This window comes from Helicoverpa zea, chromosome 19 (assembly GCF_022581195.2).
Source record: "Helicoverpa zea isolate HzStark_Cry1AcR chromosome 19, ilHelZeax1.1, whole genome shotgun sequence".
Classification (NCBI taxonomy): Eukaryota; Metazoa; Arthropoda; class Insecta; order Lepidoptera; family Noctuidae; genus Helicoverpa; species Helicoverpa zea.
This window is the reverse complement of record NC_061470.1, coordinates 4,615,217-4,635,337: the sequence shown is the minus strand read 5'-3', so window position 1 is coordinate 4,635,337 and position 20,121 is coordinate 4,615,217. Positions and strand designations below refer to the sequence as shown.

Here is a 20,121-nt window from a genome sequence, read left to right as displayed (position 1 = left end):
AAATAGGTAGGTAAACACAAAGTTCAGAGTTTGCATGAGAACCTCCTCCTTTTTGGGAAGTCGGTTAAAAAGGTTTCAATCCATGGCAGCCTGAGTTTCATACATAAAAAAAAAACAGTAACGCGAGAAATCCGAAGTTTTGACCAATTTATGGTAATGGAAACTCCACTACAAATTCATAAATGAATAAAAATAGTATTAAGTATTATGCCTTTGCGGGAAAATCTAGTTACGTCAATAACTCTGGTTCATCGTCTCACGTTTATTTCGTAACTTATTTTGTTTCGCTGACATTTGTTTTAATGTTAATATTCAAAATAGGAAAACAACTCGAAATTAAAACACGTTTCGGAAATACCCGTTTTAGGCGCAGATGTTGTTTAAAAAATGATGGATATTCGTATTTTTTTTAAGTGGTTAACTATAGGCTAGTACCTATGACACATAAAAATACTTATATTAAACTGTGCAGTAATAAAAAAAAACCTCGTGGGTATAAAACCTTTTTTAACATTTACTTACCTACCTACCTATTATACCTAAGCTTCTTCAATGGCCAGCCAAATGACATGTAAAGGCAAGGCAAGCTCATACTACCTAATATTTACGCGTAATATTATAACTAAGTAAGTGGATAAGTATACTTATGATTAAAATATTCATAAACATAATATATGCAAGTTACATTTAAATATGTGAGCAAAGGATGTACCATACATAGGCAGGTACATAACTCGTTTTCTTACCCGGCAGAGGGGATTTACCGACCTACAAGAACTTTAATGATTTGTTTGTAAACTTGTCACTCCGACTAACTTGTAACTTTCGCCAATGCTAGGCATATTTCGTAAAAACCCTTAAACACTGTCGTTTGGGTATTTTCAGATACGACTTCATTCATGACCACTAACGTGTTTTGACGTCATTATCATGACGTCAGTGGTAGCCCCAAGTTCTTAAAAATACGGTATTTTGAAATATCCTCTTTTTGTGTAAGTGTACTTTATATTCCAAGAAAAGTATGCGTCCGAGGTGGTGCCAAATGAATGGTATCCTGATGGAAATCCTGAGAAATCTAGGGCAATACTCGAAAGCTGTAAGCACGCATCTGGTAAAAGCACACAGTCAAAGCTTGAAAATAGAGCTGCCTCTACAAAAGACAGTGGATAAACAGGGGCCCGATTCTCAGTGGCGGATTTACCAATAGGCCAAGTAGGCCAGTGCCTAGGGCGGCAGATTTAGAGGGGCGGCAAATTTTGCTAATTTTTTTTAGTTTTTTTTTAATGATTATACGAGTACACAATCCATATATAAATAAACGATTAATAAACGCACTGTAATATATGCTTAGGTTTATGCAATCATGAATTTTAAAATATTCCAATAGCGTTTCAATAAAACTAAATTGATGGATCCGCTCGCTTCGCTCGCGGTTCTTTCATCATTTCTGGTTATTTCGGCGCTCTTTGAGTCCAATCTAACACGAAGTTAAAGCACCGAAGTAGCAAAAACAACTGACGCTTTACGCTGACGATTTCTAAGCTGTTCAGAAGGTTTATGTCCCAAATAATTTTACTTTTGTGTCCCAAAACTCAAAAAAATTTCGCGCTCGCTGCGCTCGCAACTTTTTCACTTTACATTGGTTTTCAACCGACTTCAAAAAAGGAGAAAGTTTTGTTACTCGATTTCTCAAAGACGCCTGGACCGATTTCAAAAATTCTTTTTTTATTTGAAAGGGTATTCTTTGTCATTTGGTTCCATCGTCATCAGATCAGGATCTGACGGTGGAAACCCTGAGAAATAGGGCATCTCTTGAAAATTGTAGGCGAGCATGGGGTAAAAACTTTATATTTATGTGTATATCTGATGAGACTACAATAATATGGAGGTTTAGGGCAGATCTGATGATGGAGACGACTGAGGATCGAGGAAACTCCTAAACGGCACATCTTAACTACCTCGCGTTTGGCCTTATATTATTTGTATTGACGAGACCTTTGCAACTCTGAAGGTTTAGAGCTGACCTGATGACGGAGACCGGAGAAGGTCGAGGGAACTCGACAACTGAATATGTAAACTACCTCGTGTTTGGGCTTATATTATTCGTATTGATGAGAACTTTCCACAAATGCGGATAGTGACAACTATGCTTGTCACTGAAAAGACAAAAATAAAAAACTTTTTACAAAAAAATAAAACCGACTCCCAAAAACACTGAAAAGCAAAAAAAAATATTCTTAGGTGCATCGGCCTAAAAGTCGGTGGCGTTAAACCCAGGAACATCCATTAGACACTGACTTCTAGGTCGATGCACCTAAGAATAGTTTTTTTTTGCTTTTCAGTGTTTTTGGGAGTCGGTTTTATTTTTTTGTAAAAAGTTTTTTTTTTCAAACTTGTTTGAGTATTTTGGTGTTCCAAGACTCAAAAATTTCGCCTTTCACTTGACAGTTACTTTTTTCTAATTTCATTAGATATCATTGCGTCCCAAAAATCACTCCCGCTCGCTACGCTCGCGGCTTCTTTTCTTTGCAGTGGTTTTTTTTCACACTTGTTTGGGTACGTTTGTATCACAAAACTAAAAAAATTTTGCGCTCGCTACGCTCGCGACTTTTTCACTTTACGCCGGTTTTATAAACTCCTTTTGATACTTTACTGTTCTAAAACTTAAAAATTTTGCGCTCGCGGCTTTTTTACTTGACACTGGTTTTTATAAAACTAGCTAGTGCTTTATAACTTTGCAGTGGTATGACTCCGGTTTCTTTATGTTAAACCTAGCAAAAAGCACCATGAATGATTTCTACACGATTTTTAAGTACTTCAATTATAATTTTAGTCCGTGATTATATTGTGTCGTTTTTTTTTTGGGGGGTGCTCAATAGGTAGTCCGCCCCGGCTGCCACCCGATGCGGCGTACGCCACTGATCATACTTAGTACCCGAACGAATGAACCGATTTCAATTTGGTTTTGTATTACAGGTGTTTTACGGGCGAGTGTTCTTAGACATGTTTCATGAAAAATCAAATGAGCCGTTTAAAAGTTACAGAGGTTTTACGCTTTAAAGTCGCTGTCAGATAAACTTGTTAGGTCAACATTAAACTCTTCGTTACATAGCGGGTTGCAAAAATAATCTAGTAACTGACAGAAATATCTATCATTAAGTTCACAATCATTAGGGGCGGCAAAAATTGAATGGCCTACTAGCGGCAAATTTGTAAATCCGCCACTGCCGATTCTCCTAATTTTACATAAGCAACATTCGATTGACGTTCGACTCGATTCGACTGAGATCCGATCCCGACTCGATTACGATTGAAGCGTATGTGGCATTCCGCTATTTTTTCTTTGAAATAAACGTTTTTATCCTTTTCTGTCATTCAATAATGAATCATTTTGTCTGCAAATGATTTACGATTGCAAAATGATTGTACAGCAAACTACCGTATAGACCAAAATTACCAAAATAGCAGACCAATCGCACACCAATCAAATGTCAATCGAATACGATTGGTCTTTTATTAGTAGCAGAATGCCCGATATGGTTAAAACTGCTATTGCGATCATATTGCGATTCGATTTCTATTCGATTTTGACATCATTAAGTTAGGAGAATCGGGCCCCAGTAAATCTAGGGAACTTGTCATCGTTTAATAAAGGAGGCCAATTACAGTATTAGGTACTCCTTAATGTCTGATAGCAGCTACTTTGTGTTTGAGCATATAAGGGTTAAAAGGTTAAAGTAATCGACTTTACACCCCGAAAAAAATAAACTGCATTTGCAAATATACTGCAAAAAATTTAAACGAATTTCAAAGAACACTAAAAACCACGGAAACACTGTATGATAGAGCCATGCCAGTAGTTTTATTTATTTCCCTTTCAGCATTTTTTTTTTCTAGTTTCTTTTTTCGATTAACTTCGACTTTGATCTTTGAGATTTCAGATGCCAGCTGCGCCGGGCAATAGTCTAAAATAAAAAGGCAATAACTGAATGCCCGAAATACTCAGTCAAAAAACCCATTATGTCCTACCTATTGGGTTTGCAAATGTTTCAAAAAGTTTAAACTTACCTATCTAAGGTTAATTTTAGACGTAGAAAAAAAGCATTCAAATAAAGTTTAGTGGACTTTACATTACAACTTTCAACTTTGAAGGAAAAAGTTTTGTGAGCCTTTGTGAGTCAACTTACCACCTGGGTAGGTCTCTCTTTCTTTGTTTTAACAGTAAATAGGTGCAAAGGTTAATAGTTTGCATGATAAGTCTCTTGGTCCTAGTCAGTCGTAGGATAAATCTCGACACATCTATTTACCCAGATCTCTTTTGCCTGAAGTTCTGCAAGAACGCTCTTGAGAATCTATAGCTTCCTACATTATTAAATAAAAAATTGGAGTGTCTCTTTGTACTTAATAGGCGTAATAGCATGTGAAATCGCTGGACCGAGTTTAACTTGATTTTCAATCGAGATAACTAATAAGATGATTGCGCACATGAACAGGAAGCGAGTGAAACCACAGGAACTAGCGGGTAACGGATAAAATGAAAGAAAAATGTGTGTAATGAAACAAAATTGGTTCTTTTGAGGTCAATGACATGGGCATCATACTACCTACCTTACTCACTTTTACTAAAAAAGTCAGAAAGACGAAAAATAAAAAGGTACAAATAAATTATTTATTCAAAATAAACCTTTTGAGTAAGAGGAAGGAAAAGTTACTTTTATTTCAAAAAAATAACTAACGGCAAAAACCCTAAAAAGGAAAAATATTTTTAGATCTGCTGAAAAATAGTTCTTATGGAGTCGATATTTTTATTTATTTGTATAATTCCTAGGTATTAGTATTATTCCTCCTACTTATAAATATGATCATAATTAACGACTATCTTCTGTCTACCAGTAACTGATTATGTGCCAGTGCAAATTTTTAAACTCTTAAGCACTCTCACTGAATACTCTTAATACTTACAAATTTTTCTATATATACTCTTGTGTAGGTACCTACCTACTCCCCTTATGTATGTAGGTATTCATTTATTTACTTCCCTTATGTACCAACTCAATCTTCTACTCCACCTTTTTAAGAATGGGAGGAGGCAGGAGAGACAGTCGGGATATACGATCCTGATTCTTGAAGCTGGGATAATTTATTATCTTCCTCAACACAAAAGATTTGATGAGAAAAAAAAAACATAAATAAAGTGAAAAATAGTTTTTATTTATTGCTAACTTTATAAACTGGTTTCAGTGTTGCTATAAACTAAATAGTAGTAGGAAAATATTTTATGTTATCCAATTTTATAATTCCCTGGCATATATTATAGAAAAAATAAAATATCTGGTTAAATGTAACTTTAATTTATTTTATAAGCATATGGTTAAAATAATTAAATAAAAATAAACCAAAGGAATAACATTTTTATTTGTATGTTAAAATTTTTTAGGCTTGCAACATTAATCATGGACGTCGTCGCTTGAGTTATCGGCGTTTTGTTGAAAAATACAGCAAAAATGTGTAATTAATTTGTAAATCGTGTGTTTTTTAACGTTGTCGTATAACAGAAAATGGTAACGATTGTTGACGATTTAGATTCTTTAACTTTGCAAGAGCCAATTTTTAAGGATGTCAAATATTATGTTTCTGGCGATGTCTCGGAAAGGGTGAGTTTTCTGACTTGATTCCTTTATTTACGTTTGTTTGTATTTTGTAATTAGTGGACAGGGTTATTAAGGGACGTGTGGTAATTACAGATTATGCTGTTACTTCAGTCCGGTGGAGCGGAGAGTACAAAATACTTCTCTGACTATGTCACGCATCTAATTTGTGGTCAAAATGCTGCGGACACAGATGTCGACGAAGCCCAGGACATCTACCAGATCCCTGCAGTGACCGAGCACTGGGTGCTTGCGTGCGCGCGCCTCAAGAAGTTGGCCGACCCCAAGCCCTACGTTCCACTTAAGAATAAGATATTCACTAACACTGTGTGTTGTATATCTAAAGTGAGTGTGGCCGACGCTAAAGCCCTGTTCGCTGTAATCACATATCATGGTGGCAAAGTAAAGTTGAACTTGGACTCTCAGTGTACTCACCTGATCTGTGGATCAGCTGCGGGGAAGAGATACAGTGCTGCGCTCACACTCCCCTCCTCAAGGATTAAGATTGTGACTCCCGACTGGGTGCTGGAGAGCATCAGGGCTAGAATACAAGCGGTGACCGACATATTTCACCCAAAGCTGTTAATTGTCCCTCAGCCACCTCCAAAAGCTATGGACCGTATCAGTGCAATCACAGGATTCGACTTTGAGGAAAGTATTGCTAAGAACGAAGTGCCTACACAAAACATGGCTGAGAATAAGGATGATAGTACACAGGCTTTGTTAGACAAACTGAAACAAAGGATGCCTTGGAACCATCCCCCTGCCAGTTCAAGTGCCTCAGTAGCTCCAACTACACCCATCAGTTCTATGGGATACACATCAACAGCCATGTCCACTCCTGGTATTATGAGCAAGTCCATACCTCAAGGGATAGTGACTCAGAATGTTCAGATACAAGGCAGTCAAGCCAACTCTCCATTGCTACAGAAGTTTGGGCAACAGAACACTGTGGTATCCCAGGCTGGTATGATCCAAAACCAACAGATGAACATGCAACAGCAACAGCAGTCTTACAACCAGGGTCAGCAACAGCCACATGGGCTTACAGCAATTCAGATACAGCAACAAAAGATGTTGCAACAACATCAACTGAAAATGCAGATGTTACAACAGAACAAGCTCGGCAATCAGCAGAACCAGCAAGGGTTTCAGCCTAATGTCTCAGTCTCTCAGATGTCTCAGAACTTGCAGGGTCAATTACAGCAGCATATACAGGGTAATCAGCATCATTTGCAGCAAAATATTAACCAGCCACCGACTACTATGAGCTCAGCTCAGCAGCATATTGAGAATATCAGTCAGATGTTGAGTCAGAGTGCTAACAATCTTCAGCAACAGCAGAACATGGCTATGAAGCAGAGCTTGAGTCTCAGCCAGCAAAGTGCCTCCCAAGCTGTACAAAACATTGCCCAACAGCTCGCACAGTCCACACAAAACCTTCAAAATGCAAAGCTAAGCCAAAATCTGGGACAAGGACAAGTTATCAACCAGCAATTAATATCATCGGGACAGCAAATGGGTCAGCAAAACCAGAATCTTATACAGCAACAAAATGTACAGTCAATTAATAACCAGCAGAACATTAATATGGGGGTGCAGGGGCTTGTGACCTCATCCCAGGGTCAGAGTGGTCAGGGGGTGCAACTGAACCAGCTAGTGAACTCTAATCAGCAAACAGTGCTCAGTCAACAGATACAGTCCGTCCAACAGACAATACAGACTCAACAGAATGCGAACGTGCCAGTCCAAGGAGCTTGGAGACAGCAGAACATTCAAATGGTACAAGGCCAGCATCAAATTATCAGGAATCCTCTTGTTCAGTCTAGAGCACCACAAAACCAGGTTATATTGCAGCAACAGATCATGCAGACACAGCAACAAGCCTTGATAAACAACCAGCAACCACAATTAAGTCCTCAGCATACAATACAGCAAGGTCCACAGCAGATTCTGCAGCAGTCTATCGGAGGGCAGGGCCAGCAACTGAACCAAACTCATCACCAGATTCTATTCCAAAAACAACAGCTGCTAAGTAGTTCAGGACAGCAGCAGATAGTTCAAGCTCCTCAACAAGTATTAATAAACCAACATACTGGCCAGCAACAAATATTAGTGCATGGCAACCAACAAGTGACACTGCAAGGAGGTCAGCAAATTGTGTCTCAGAGCCAAATAGTTCACCAAGGAGGTCAAATAGTGAATCAGGGTGGTCAACAGATATTGACACAGGGGACCCAGCAAGTATTGACGCAAGGAGGTCAGCATGTGATAACGCAGCAAGGTCAACAGCAGCATGTAGTCATTGCTCAGTCATCTCAACAGATTGTTACGCAATCCGGTCAGCAGATATTAGGTCAGGCGGTCGGTCAGACTCAGCAGGTTCTGACTCAAATGCCGCAGTCGCCTCAGGCTGGTGGGGGCAGTATTCAGCAGATCATCACGCATGGAGGGGCTCAGCAGATTGTGTCTCCGGGAGGCCAGCAAATTGTGCAGGGTGGTCAGAATGTGTCATGGCAACAGCAACAGTATTTGCAACAGAGGCAGCAAATTGCTCAGCCGGGAACTGTAGGACCTAGGGTGAGTGTTATCTAATGTATCTATATTATATAGGAGTTGCTTTCATCTTGTACTAGTATGTTTGAAGACGATATTTGTGGTCAAGTTCTATACAAGCTGTTGATTTGCATGCGTGCAAAATTCATGGACGTAATAATGATTCTCAACCCAAACGAACAATAAAATGGGCATGTAATTTTTTATTTATTTACGGAAATCCGTCAGTGTAATCCAGCTGTATTGAAACTCGGCACTTGTGTTACTAGCCTTACAACGGGCACAAACGCTAAACCCAAAGCATAGACAACGATCATTCATAGGTTAATTCTGAAATTCTATTAAATTGCAAGAAGCAAAAAGCAGCACATGTCAGCTTGACATATATTTTTGATTCACTTTTTGAAATTCACTTATCAATTATTATCATCATTTGTCGCAACTTTTCCATTTATTATTCCACCAATACAACAAAAACACCAACTTCCTAGGTCTCCTGGACGGCGGGCGGCGGCGGTCGGCAACTCATCCACCTAGACGCGCAGACGCACGCACAACTGCAGCAGATGAAGCCTCAGGAACGAGCAGTGTTCGTGGCACAGCTGCAGAAGAGAAGACAGCTGTCTCTGCAGAGGCAAGCTGCTATTGCTCAGCAGCAGGTAACTGACCATATCACACTGTAGTTCACTCGCGATAGGATGATTTTCCTGACGTTCCTGAGTTCAAAAACTGCAGATTTTTATAAAATTCACAATAATAGATACAACAGTATAACGCACAGGCTTCTTTTTATCCAAGTGCGGAAAATATAGCACTAGAGGCCCGGTACGTGCTTCATTAAGTAAATAAATAAAAAAACCACTCGATTTTGTGCAAACTTCACATAAACCATATACTAAATAGTCCGAACAAAGCCTAAACATTTGGCTTGGATAGGTGAGCCCGTTCTTGAGTTATAAAATTACAACGAAAAGTGTCATTAATTTTCATTTGAATGCATTCAAAACATAAATCAGGCATTGCTGCCTGTCCTTTTGCTATACCATGCTATTGACCTATGTACGTATATCTGTCTCTGTTGTATTACCCCTTGATCGCACGTCACAGTTTAATTACACAGATGTATTTGTATTATAATATTCTGTCGTCCTCAGCAACCGGGCGTGGTGGCAGGCTCGCCCGGCGCTCCGGCCCCGGCGGGGGCTCAAAGCGTCACCTTCATCCGCAGCCAGTTGGCACCAGGCCTGGCACAGCAACAACAGGTTCCTGTAAGTATTGTGGACTCCAACTCTAATGTTATTTCAAGGATTCTGACATTAAAAATTCTTAAAAGATTCTAAGGGGACCATTATAAGATTCTTGACCGTCTGTCAAAAGCCTATATTTTGGCAATGTATGGAGGTATCGAACGAAGTAAAATTTAAACCATACACTCAAGTCCATTGTTCCACAAAGAAACATTATTTCTTATCTATAGTGTAAGGTCCATAATAAATTATTTTCCCTGTCTAAAATTTAGTGTCATCATCGTACGGAACCCATGGTGGGCGAGTCCGATTCACACGTGTCCGGTTTTTTATGTAAAAAATAAAAAAAGTTTTTATATTGTCAGGTACAATGGCTGCAACAACAAGGGGCTAGAGCAGCGACCATACCGGCCGCTGCGCCCGCGCCGCCTCCGCAATCACCGGGTAAGATTTCCTTACTTATCATCTGCCTAGCCATTTCACAACTGCAGAAGCCGATGTCGACAACTGCTTCTAGTCTGCTGAGTATTAGTGTTTAAATTTGAGAATGATATAATTATGTAGTAAGGTTGTTCAGACCTAGCAGTCAGACATCTGTTGCTGTGAATTTGCGTCATTTCTTCACACTTCGACAGTTTTTGACAGCTTTTACGACCAGTAAGAAGCCAGAAGGTCTGACAACTAGATTACTGAGTTGAGAAGGTCAGACACTTTTATAATCCACCTTATAAACGACGTATTACGTAGGTGTGTAAAGAATCGCCCTACAATATTAGAATACGTCAAACTAACTCAATTATGAATCATAACGATATATTCGCCACGTGCCACTTGTATTAAATCACATGTGAATAAGGTCCGCGAACCCTGATCTAATATTTATTGATTTATTACTAGCTTGTTTCCCGCGGTTTTGTAAAAAAACATGGAATCTCTGAAGTTCCAGATTTTCTCACAAAATACTACCTTTGAAGTCATACTGGTATGAATTCCCAAAATGGGACTCTCCAATTCAGTGGCGTAGCGTGGCTATCCGCCGCACGGGGCAGGTGGCAAGTTTGCCGCCCCCAAGTTTAGGTATAATGTATTGGCACATGCAGCCCTTAAAAGGTTGTGGAAATCTGGTTTTCAGGTTAACAATTGTCATTGCCAATACCACTACAACCGATGAACTGGACAGATTTTGATTTATATTTTAATGCGCCTGGTGCGATGCAAGATGAGAGAAGGAATCGTAAATAAGCGCGAGCGAAGCGAGCGCGAAATTTTTATAGTTTATTCTCTGAAAAAGTAATTCTAGCCAAAGGCGTCTCTAGCTAGTGTAGCGCCCTTGTGCAAATATTACCCAAGTGGCCCCTATGTATTGAAAGATTGTGATTAATAGGTACCAACTACCAACATAATGTATGTATATCAAATACTTAGAACAGTTTATTATTTAATGCAAACTTAAGAACTTAAATATCTATAACAATGTTTACATTCAGTAAAATATTTTGATAGCGTCAACTTTTTTGGTGGATTTCCCGTTGAAAAAGTCCCCGCATAAGATACGTATAACATGTAAGGAAGCGCGAGCGATGCGAGCGCGAAAAATTTTTAGTCTAAGGACCCAAAAGAAATAAAAACCACTGTAAATTAAAAATGCAAATTTAAAAAGTAAAGTATGCACAGAAATGTAGTGCGATTTTTTCCTTAGAGGTTTCTTGAAGTAAATAAACATATCATAAAAAGCCATAATGGACGTGCGCGAAAAATGATTTTTTCGGAATTGAATGCCTCAACAATGAAACAAAGATAAATGTGACATCTGATATGGAGCCGCGAGCGCAGCGAGCGCGAATTATTTTGGGGATGCAAAGGTTGAACCGGTTAAAAATTGACAGGACACGACCAAAGCGAGGGCGGCTTTTTCTGAAATTTTATTGCTAATCTAATTTTCTATTTATATTTTTATTTCATAATTCAGTAATCTATAATGATGGTTTAAATTTGCCGCCCCCTAAATCGTGCCGCCCGGGGAATTTGCCCCCCCTACTCCCCCACACTACGCTACTGCTCCAATTTGAAAAAAAAAATCTTGACTTTTGGGTCACCACATTTGATGTTTATTTATTATTTTTTCACCCAATTTGTAAAGAAAATCAATTAAAAAATTATCAACAGAAGGTGCGAAATACCTACATACTGCAAAAATTATTACAGTTTGTTTCAATTTCGTGTAATCAATTAAAATATAATCAGTTGTTTCAATAAAACCAATCCATTATTCTGTTCTCAAAGTTATCAGCCTTTACTTTCATAATATCCCGTAGGTATGGAAAAACACGATAAAAACTTTTACATATTGATCAACTGTGGAGCGAAACGTTAGAAATTTTGGTATTTAAATGATTCTTCATACATAATGTTGACGCTCGCTGTAACCATATCGAAAATTATAATTTTAAAGCACTATCTAGCTTTAAACATCAATATGTTTAGTATTTTTACGGGGAGCACACGTTTATTTGACGTATTCTTAAAAAAAAAACAATTTTCATTTAAAAAGGTTCCTTTTTTCTTAAAAAAATAAAGATTCATCAAAATAACGCTGTAAAAAAGGAGTTTGTGTCTAACGTAATGAATTTTGAAAACACAGAAAGCAATGGTAAGTTGTCAAGTGAAAATATTCTAGCAATTTGCCCAAAGCCCAGAAGGGTCAGTCCTACTAAGGAGTATCATGTTGTCTATCCAATAGCTGGGTTGAATAGATCAGATAGGCAGTCGCACCATCTGAAATTAAACTCAGCACCATTAAGTTATTCTGGCCGTTGGGAAAAGGCTAGCCAGATTATAAAAACTACATAAATTAGTTTATTTAACATGCAGGAAAATATTAATAACTATATTTGCACAAGTAACCTATTATTATTTATTTAATTCCCGTTTCAAGTAGGTGTGATTAATTTAATTCATTTGTGTACAGGAAAAATATATTTTGTTATGATAGTGATATTTTTATGTCAATGTTTGGCTGACCGCGAAATGTGCGTCAGGAATTATTACTTACATAGCTTATTGTAACTTTATTTTGCACGTTTATTGTTTTACATAAGTTAAATGAATTGAGTTTTTGTGAATAAAAATATATCTTGTCATGATTTGTCAGTGGTAAATGTCTTGTTGATCGATCCAGTTGCTATTAAAATCGATATACCTATTCAGAATCCAAAATAAACGGTGAGTTCTCAGTTTGAATATCGTCGCATGGATAGTATAATTATTTTAGAAATTAAAACTAGCCTGTGTTGTGGAAAAAAATATGTTTCCCAGGTTTCGTTAAAAGCGGCAGAATAAAATTCAAATAACACACATAACATTATCACCTTATTATAAATGAGGTCTTAAAGGTTCAGACTTGTTCAAGATGGACAGTTTATACTTAGCACTGAAGCCGGTTCTTTTTAAGACCGCATTTATAATAGCATAGGTTAGCAGGCTCTTAGTTTGTTTTCTATTTATTTTTGTAGGGTATGAGGCTAAATACGTATCTGACTCACTCAAGAAACCCTTGATCAGTGGAGTGTATCAGTGGTTTTTTTATTTAGCTCGAACCTGTAACGCAAAAATACCGGAAAATGATTCCATAAAAGAGAATCTTTAGATCTCATCCCCTTAGACAGTAAGAGGGTCTTTGTTTTTGCCATGTATCCTGTCTTAAAGCCACTATGATCTTTATCAGTGTCTTCAAAGATCCCTATTCCTTTCTACAGGTGTGGCCAGCCCGGCAGCACAACCGGGGCCGGGTGGGACAGTAGAGAACCAACTGCAGCAGCTGCAGATGCAGCGGCAGCAGCATTACCAGCGGTTGCAGCAGCTGCAGGCTCAGAGAGACCATGTGGCGCATCATGCTGCTGTCAAACAGGTGGGGGTTATATCGTATTGCTTCTAGAGAGAAGAGAAAAAGAATAAAGAATTTGTTCTTGGTCAATTCTTGTGTCCAAAATACCCGATCAGGCATCTGGGTGGACATTGGTTATTATATGGTGTATTGTTTTACACTGCAATTAAGATGTGTTGTGTTTATGTACAAGCAGTAGTGGTCGTACTTCATTAATGAAACTTTGAATTTTCCTTAGTTTTTGAAACGCCAGAGATTTGTTTGCTCTTAGGGTCTTTGAAAAATGTATGCAATATACATATGTATCTCACATGCAGTCCCTCGAATCTAAGAGCACCTACCAGCTCTTTAAAAATGTTCTGAAAGATTCCACGACATAACTCTTGAACTGTGTCAACGTATGTCGATTGTCGGTGCAGGTATCCCCCGGGGTGACACAACACGTGGTAAGTGGAGCACCTCTCGCCGAGCAGCCGGTAGACGCTGCCCTCCTCACACCAACCACCCCTGACCAACAGCAAGGTGAATATTACTCTGTCTGACGATAGTTATAACTGTGTGACGTTGTACCATTGCTGTATCAAACTAAATACAAGGCGAAGGGACGGTGTTGGTAGAGAGCTGTCTAAACTTGCATGGTTGCATGGAATGTTCTGAAAAACTAAATCAATTAATACCGATTTTGACAAAAGGGATGCGATAAAAATCGTAGTTGAGTCAAACCGGCATGTCATAGGAGGGGACTATTTCAGTAGAGTGGAGTTTGTGTGCGCATGACTTTGACTCGAACCTGATATCCCTAAGAACAGGAGAGACGCTTCTACCTTCCAGGCAACGCTCTTCTGGTAAACCCGAAGACCAAGACAGCTCTCGCAAACATGCTGAGCATTCGCCTGCAAGGTGGCACAGCTTCTGAACATGAGCCTTCCGCAGCCGGGACCCTGCGCCTCATGACAGCGGCCCACGCGCGGCCCGCGCCCGCCGCCCCGCGCCTGCTGCTGCAGCACGCGCACGCTCATCCCCACCACAAGGTAATGTGTCCTGCAGCACCCTCACCTCGTCAGCCATGTCTCCTGCAACCTCACTCCAGCCTGACTGTGACGGCAGCCCTCAGACTAGACAGCCACAATCTCCCGAATGTTGCGACCAGTGTACGCAACCAGTTTTCAAAGCTCAGTTCATAATTAACAGGTAGCAAGTTACATCAATTTACTACTTCTTACTTCACTTTTCTTATAAATTAGAAAAATATACCTTTAATGCCATTTACGGAAAACGTACGTAGCAGGAGTAAAGTTGTAAAACTGAAGTGCGCCTGCGTCATTTTGGGCCCATTTTTTTATTGCACGGTGATGAAACATTTGTCAAATGAAGATCTTGTGAGGACTTTTTTTCATTCTACGGTACCTAAAATGGGAAATAAAATGCAATATATTTCTCGTATGTAGGTGTACGCGCCGCCGGCCCGGCCACCGCCTGCGCGGGCGCAGTTCTACGGACACAATCCTAACCTGAAGCTACCGCCAGATCTGTTCCTACTGGGATGTGTGTTCCATATCGTGAGTAATGTATTTGACTGGTTATTAAATCTTTAGTGTCTTCTGTGTTCCGTTTAGCTATAACGTTTCTCTTTTCAGTGATTTTCAAGTCGTGATTTTTGCAAAAATATTTTATTTTTGAAATTGTTTCATCCCTCATTTTATTTTACTAGGTGGAGTACCAACAGTCTTGGGGGGCGGACCGCGTATCTCGGTGGGGCGAAGCCATACAGCGGCGCGGCGGCGAGGTCGAGCCCGTCTACTGCGCCCGCGTCACGCACGTGCTGTGCGAGACGCAGCGCCACGGCGTCGTCATGCAGGTACTGTGCCACTGTACCAGGTGCAGTGCCGACAGTCATGCGGCGAGGTCGAGCCCGTCTACTGCGCCCGCGTCACGCACGTGCTGTGCGAGACGCAGCGCCACGGCGTCGTCATGCAGGTACTGTGCCACTGTACCAGGTGCAGTGCCGACAGTCATGCGGCGAGGTCGAGCCCGTCTACTGCGCCCGCGTCACGCACGTGCTGTGCGAGACGCAGCGCCACGGCGTCGTCATGCAGGTACTGTGCCACTGTACCAGGTGCAGTGCCGACAGTCATGCGGCGAGGTCGAGCCCGTCTACTGCGCCCGCGTCACGCACGTGCTGTGCGAGACGCAGCGCCACGGCGTCGTCATGCAGGTACTGTGCCACTGTACCAGGTGCAGTGCCGACAGTCATGCGGCGAGGTCGAGCCCGTCTACGAAAATAAGCAGCAGTAATCTAAGTACAACTTCTAGTTGAATCAAAAAATTGAGGCACCAGCTTCTAGTGTAGACCGTTAAAAGACAAAAAAAACCTACAGTGTTTTTGAAAACCAATTTTATAATTTTACAAAAATGTTGTTTTTCCACCACTTTTTGACCCCTCCTTATTCTAATTCCATTGACTAAAAAAGGTGTTAAAAAAGAACAAAAATTACTCATAAACCAACATTCCTTCTTCCAGGCACTACGCGACGCAAAACGCTGCGTCACGGCCTACTGGCTATCAGACGCGATGTTACGTCGCGGCGTGTTACCGCCGTGGCACGCGTTACACTTGCCCAGCATGTACGCGGCGCGGGACAGGCCTGCCAGGCATCATCGTGCTGCAATATCTGGGTGGAGGGACGAGGAGAGGGATCGAGTCACATTCTGTCTTGAACATATTGGTGCTAAGGTATGTAACCGAATATAGTTGTAGCTCCCTAACAGGGGTATCATGTATATGTACCTTTTATAACATCCTATGTATCTACTCATGATCGCAAAAAATATTCGAAGTTCGAATCTTGAATAATAATTTGAAAAGTGTGTCCATGGAGTTTTTTGCCGGTTCTTGTCCATGGAATCCACTCTTTGAATTCGCAAGCAGTATCTACTTGTAACAGAGTCTTTGACTGATACTATTTTTGAATAGTCCACAGAGTTTCTTGTAGGGTCTTTTCCATGGGATCTTGTTCTTTTGGAAACGTGAAACTGGTGTCGTGACTTTTTTTTTTAAGAGAATGCAATACTTTTTAGAATTGTGTCCTGTCGATCGCATTAGCTAAAGAAAAACTTGTAATGGTAGATATGTGGTGGAAATAGAAAATACATAAATAAAATGTTGACAGGGCCACTGAACAACCACTGAACTTTGACCAGTCAGCCCATAGGCTTGTTTCTTTGCTCTGTAACCTGTAATCTTTTGTTCCAGCTAACCCCATACATGACGCGAGACAACACAGTGCTGATCTGCAAGCGAGCTGAAGGCAACAAGTACCGGCGAGCTAGGGACTGGGGCATCCCAGTAGTGACCGCCGCCTGGCTGACCGACCTGCTGCTGGGCAACATGAGCGCCTTGTCGCAGGTACTGTCCATCACCGTAGTGCCATCATCTGCCTAGCCTTTTCCCAAATATCCTGGGGTATTTTGCAAGGAGCGATTGCCTGTCTGACTTCCTCAACCCAGTTACCCCGGCAACCCGTTGGTAAGACAGGTTCTGGCTTCTGACTACCCGTAACAACGATGTTGAAATGAAAGCTGGGACCCAGCAGTTTATCGTGCCTTCCAGAACATGAAAAATCTCATCATAACGAGATGGCTATACCATCCACGGACTGATCGCGCCAAGCGTTGCTTAACATTCTGATCGGTCGATCGGCGCGGCTTTGACTAGGCCACGAGTTGATTGAGCTAAAAATAAAATACAATAGAAATATTTTATTTATCAAAGTTAGATTAAGTTTTCCGCAATAATTATATAATATGAAATGTTTTATTTAACAGATCGAGAACGCGAAGTACCAACAGTTCAACCTCACCAGTCCCTTCAGAATGGATTACAGTTTAGTGTCACATCTCATGAGTGAGTACCAATTATTATTTATTTGTAATTTTCGATGACTCTCCATAAAGATCAACTATTAATATTTTTTTGTTTGATCCGAAATGTTCTTTCAAAAAAAATATTACTTAATTTATTTTTCTTTGTACGTTTTCATAGAGGATATAAAAACCTCTTAATTATTTGAAGATTCCTAATCTCATTGCTTCTGTAAATATATCTGGATGCAGATGAAATGTATAGAATCAAGCTAGTCATTCATAAAATTACAATTAATTTAGCATTCTATGAAATTCCCACTTTGAACATTACAGACGCGTGGAAAATGCCAATAAACATAACCCAGGAATCCCACGAGCGCGCGAAGCGATCAGCCGCCGCCGCGTGCGTCGCCGCCGGCGGCCGCCGCGCCAAGCGCCCGCGCCTGCTGTCGCCGCCGCCCGCCGCCGCGGCGCCGCCCGCCGCAGCGCCGCCCGCCGCGCCGCCGCCGCTGCATCTCGCGCCCAGAGTCGCCTTCTCTGCACTCGCGCCGCATGCACAGCATAAACTTGCTGCTATTGTTAGGTAAATAAGAGGTTTTAAGAATGTGGTTATGGTGTGTTTTCGTAAATTCAAGTGAAGAGTTCTGATGTGGAAAGGTTATTGTCTGATTGCTTCCATGGCTTACCGTCAGTTGCACAAAGCTCCATTAAAATTATTATATTTTTATCTTGTTGACAAAGAAAGAGTCAGCAATAGATTTAAGGAGGCTTTAACTTTAGTGTCGTAGTAGTCGTGGTGGCCTAGTGGGTAAAGAACCAACCTCTCGAGATGTGGGTGTGGGTTCGATTCCAGGTCAGGCAAGTACCAATGCAACTTTTCTAAGTTTGTAAGTACTTTCTAAGTATACCTTGGACACCAATGGCTGATAAAAAGGTGAAGGAAAACATCTTGAGGAAACCTGGACTATAGTCTGAAATCACCAACCCGCATTGAGCAAGCGTGGTGATTAAAGCTCAATCCTTCTCCTTGTGAAAGGAGGCCTGTGCCCAGCAGTGGGACGATAAAAAGGCTGTAACAGTAACTTTAGTGAAACTTTGTGCAACTGTTGGTTAGTATGTTCTTCCAAGCTAATGGTGTTACATTACCAAAAACTTCGCAAGACAACACACTTAACAAGAGCTGCTTATGTGTGCTGCTTCACATTTTAATAAAAAAAAAAAACATCAAGAAAATATCAGTCTAAAAGTTTCGTCACGGGCCAATGACTTTAATAAATAGCACAGCAGCGAGGCAGATAAACTAAACACCCAATACATACACCCCCACTGCTGTTATTTCTCAAAATAGAAAACAGCCTGAAATCATCACAAAAAAAAAAAACATAAAATGTATGTATGAATGAATCACACACTGGATACTGAAATCCCATATTCTTCTTGCAGTGACGTTAAAATCGAACCGGATGAAAACGCGAACCATATTCACGAAGGCAATCAAGTTAATTAATCGGTTTCCATTCAAACGGTTATTTTTTTAAGTACTAAATCATTTAGTGGTTGAGGGTATTTCGTGTTTCATGTTGTATCGTCCATGTTAGTTTGTGAGCGTCGGAATGCTTTCATAGTCTGTATTACAGGATAGAGAAACTAACAATTTGTGTTGTCACTTGTAGTTTTCGTGGGTTTGAAGTAATTTTCTCGTATATCGGTAACGGTCGATAGATTTTGCAACCAAAACAATCTTCAATTCCAAAGAATACCACATATTAACTGTATATTATTTTACACAGGCAACTCGGCGGTCTAGTAGTCTCCTCAGCAGCTGAAGCCACGCACCTCGTGATGGACAAACTGGTCCGCACGTGCAAACTGATCAGCTCACTAGTCACCGTCAAGCATCTCCTCACGCCCGAGTGGATCCTCGAGAGCCAGCGACTCAACAAGTTCGCCGACGAGGCCAAGCACGGCCTCAGGGACGAAGCCTTCAACAAAATGTTCAAGTGCGACATATCAGAAGTACTCCTATGCGGAGAAATGAGGAAAAAACTCTTCGAAGGCGTCACATTCTTCCTCACGCCCTGCGTCAAACCCTCAAGAGGAGCGCTAACAGAAATGATAGAACTCTGCGGAGGAAAAGTCGAAAAGAACCGACGTTCCTACGTCTCCATACAAGAAATGCATAATCAGAAAAACTATAGTTACCTAGTTCTAACGGTACCCAATGATTTGCATCTAGTTTATTACTTGCTGCAGTCAGAAAAGACTTTGAACGTCGTCTGCAGTACTGAAGTGGTGCTATCCGCCATCATGAGGCAAAAGTTGGAAGTCGAGGAGTTCCTCGTCAAGATAGACTAGAATATTCTTCCTTGAGACTTGTCGTTAAATTTTATTGTTAGGTATACGAATTATGTCTATTTACAGATTTACGTGCATGAACTTATCATAGAGTATTTGACAATATTAAAAGTATTTATATTATACAGCGCGAGGTTCCATAAGAATAACTATAAAATGTTCTTGTTTTCATAATGTTTTTATGTTAAAATTTTGTTTTGACTTTTGTCTGCATCAATGTAATAGGAAGATATGAATTAGTTACGATTGGAATTGATTTCTGACTTTATTTTCCTTTATTTTGGAATCTCTTATTTTGTATAATATTCATTCTCTTGTTAAAAGTTTGCATTTTAAGTTCAATATCTATATTTTGTTAAATTTTTGAAAGAGCAATTCACGTTGCGTTTATTAACTTGTAAGGAGAAGTTTTTGAAATATTTTTCTGATTTTGTGTAAATAGACATTTCAAAGGTCTGGACCATGTATAAATTAAAAAAGAAAACTTAAGAGTATATTAAAGTATGTTTTCGATTATCAAAGTGTTTTTTTAGTTACCTTACTATTATTGGCATGGTATTTCAATGGA

At 40.1% G+C, this 20,121-nt stretch overlaps 1 protein-coding gene across 3 annotated transcripts; it reads left to right on the top strand.

Annotated features, from left to right (window-relative positions):
• The first annotated feature begins 5,439 nt into the window (after nucleotides 1-5,439).
• LOC124639289 (PAX-interacting protein 1) lies at nucleotides 5,440-20,069 on the top strand. Of its 3 annotated transcripts, none has more exons than XM_047176555.1 (15): nucleotides 5,440-5,654; nucleotides 5,745-8,228; nucleotides 8,696-8,863; nucleotides 9,359-9,472; nucleotides 9,817-9,895; nucleotides 13,207-13,358; nucleotides 13,754-13,856; nucleotides 14,166-14,365; nucleotides 14,783-14,893; nucleotides 15,046-15,192; nucleotides 15,856-16,068; nucleotides 16,588-16,740; nucleotides 17,160-17,238; nucleotides 17,532-17,781; nucleotides 18,989-20,069. In XM_047176555.1, the coding sequence occupies exons 1-15, from the start codon at nucleotides 5,559-5,561 to the stop codon at nucleotides 19,551-19,553; spliced, it is 4,914 nt and encodes a 1,637-aa protein (XP_047032511.1). In that variant the 5' UTR covers nucleotides 5,440-5,558; the 3' UTR covers nucleotides 19,554-20,069. The 3 variants fall into 3 exon arrangements, with proteins under 3 accessions (XP_047032511.1, XP_047032513.1, XP_047032514.1); XM_047176557.1 differs by having other exon boundaries at nucleotides 5,453-5,654; nucleotides 14,268-14,365; XM_047176558.1 differs by lacking the exons at nucleotides 17,160-17,238; nucleotides 17,532-17,781; nucleotides 18,989-20,069 and adding an exon at nucleotides 15,240-15,549 and having other exon boundaries at nucleotides 5,453-5,654; nucleotides 15,046-15,120; nucleotides 16,588-16,725.
• The last annotated feature ends 52 nt before the right edge of the window (nucleotides 20,070-20,121 follow it).

Coding starts and splice junctions, on each gene's coding strand:
- LOC124639289 (XM_047176555.1), top strand. CDS start 5,559: ATGGTAACGATTGTTGACGATTTAGATTCTTTAACTTTGCAAGAGCCA. Junction 9,473..9,816: donor CACAGCAACAACAGGTTCCT/GTAAGTATTGTG, acceptor TTATATTGTCAG/GTACAATGGCTGCAACAACA. Junction 13,359..13,753: donor ATCATGCTGCTGTCAAACAG/GTGGGGGTTATA, acceptor TTGTCGGTGCAG/GTATCCCCCGGGGTGACACA.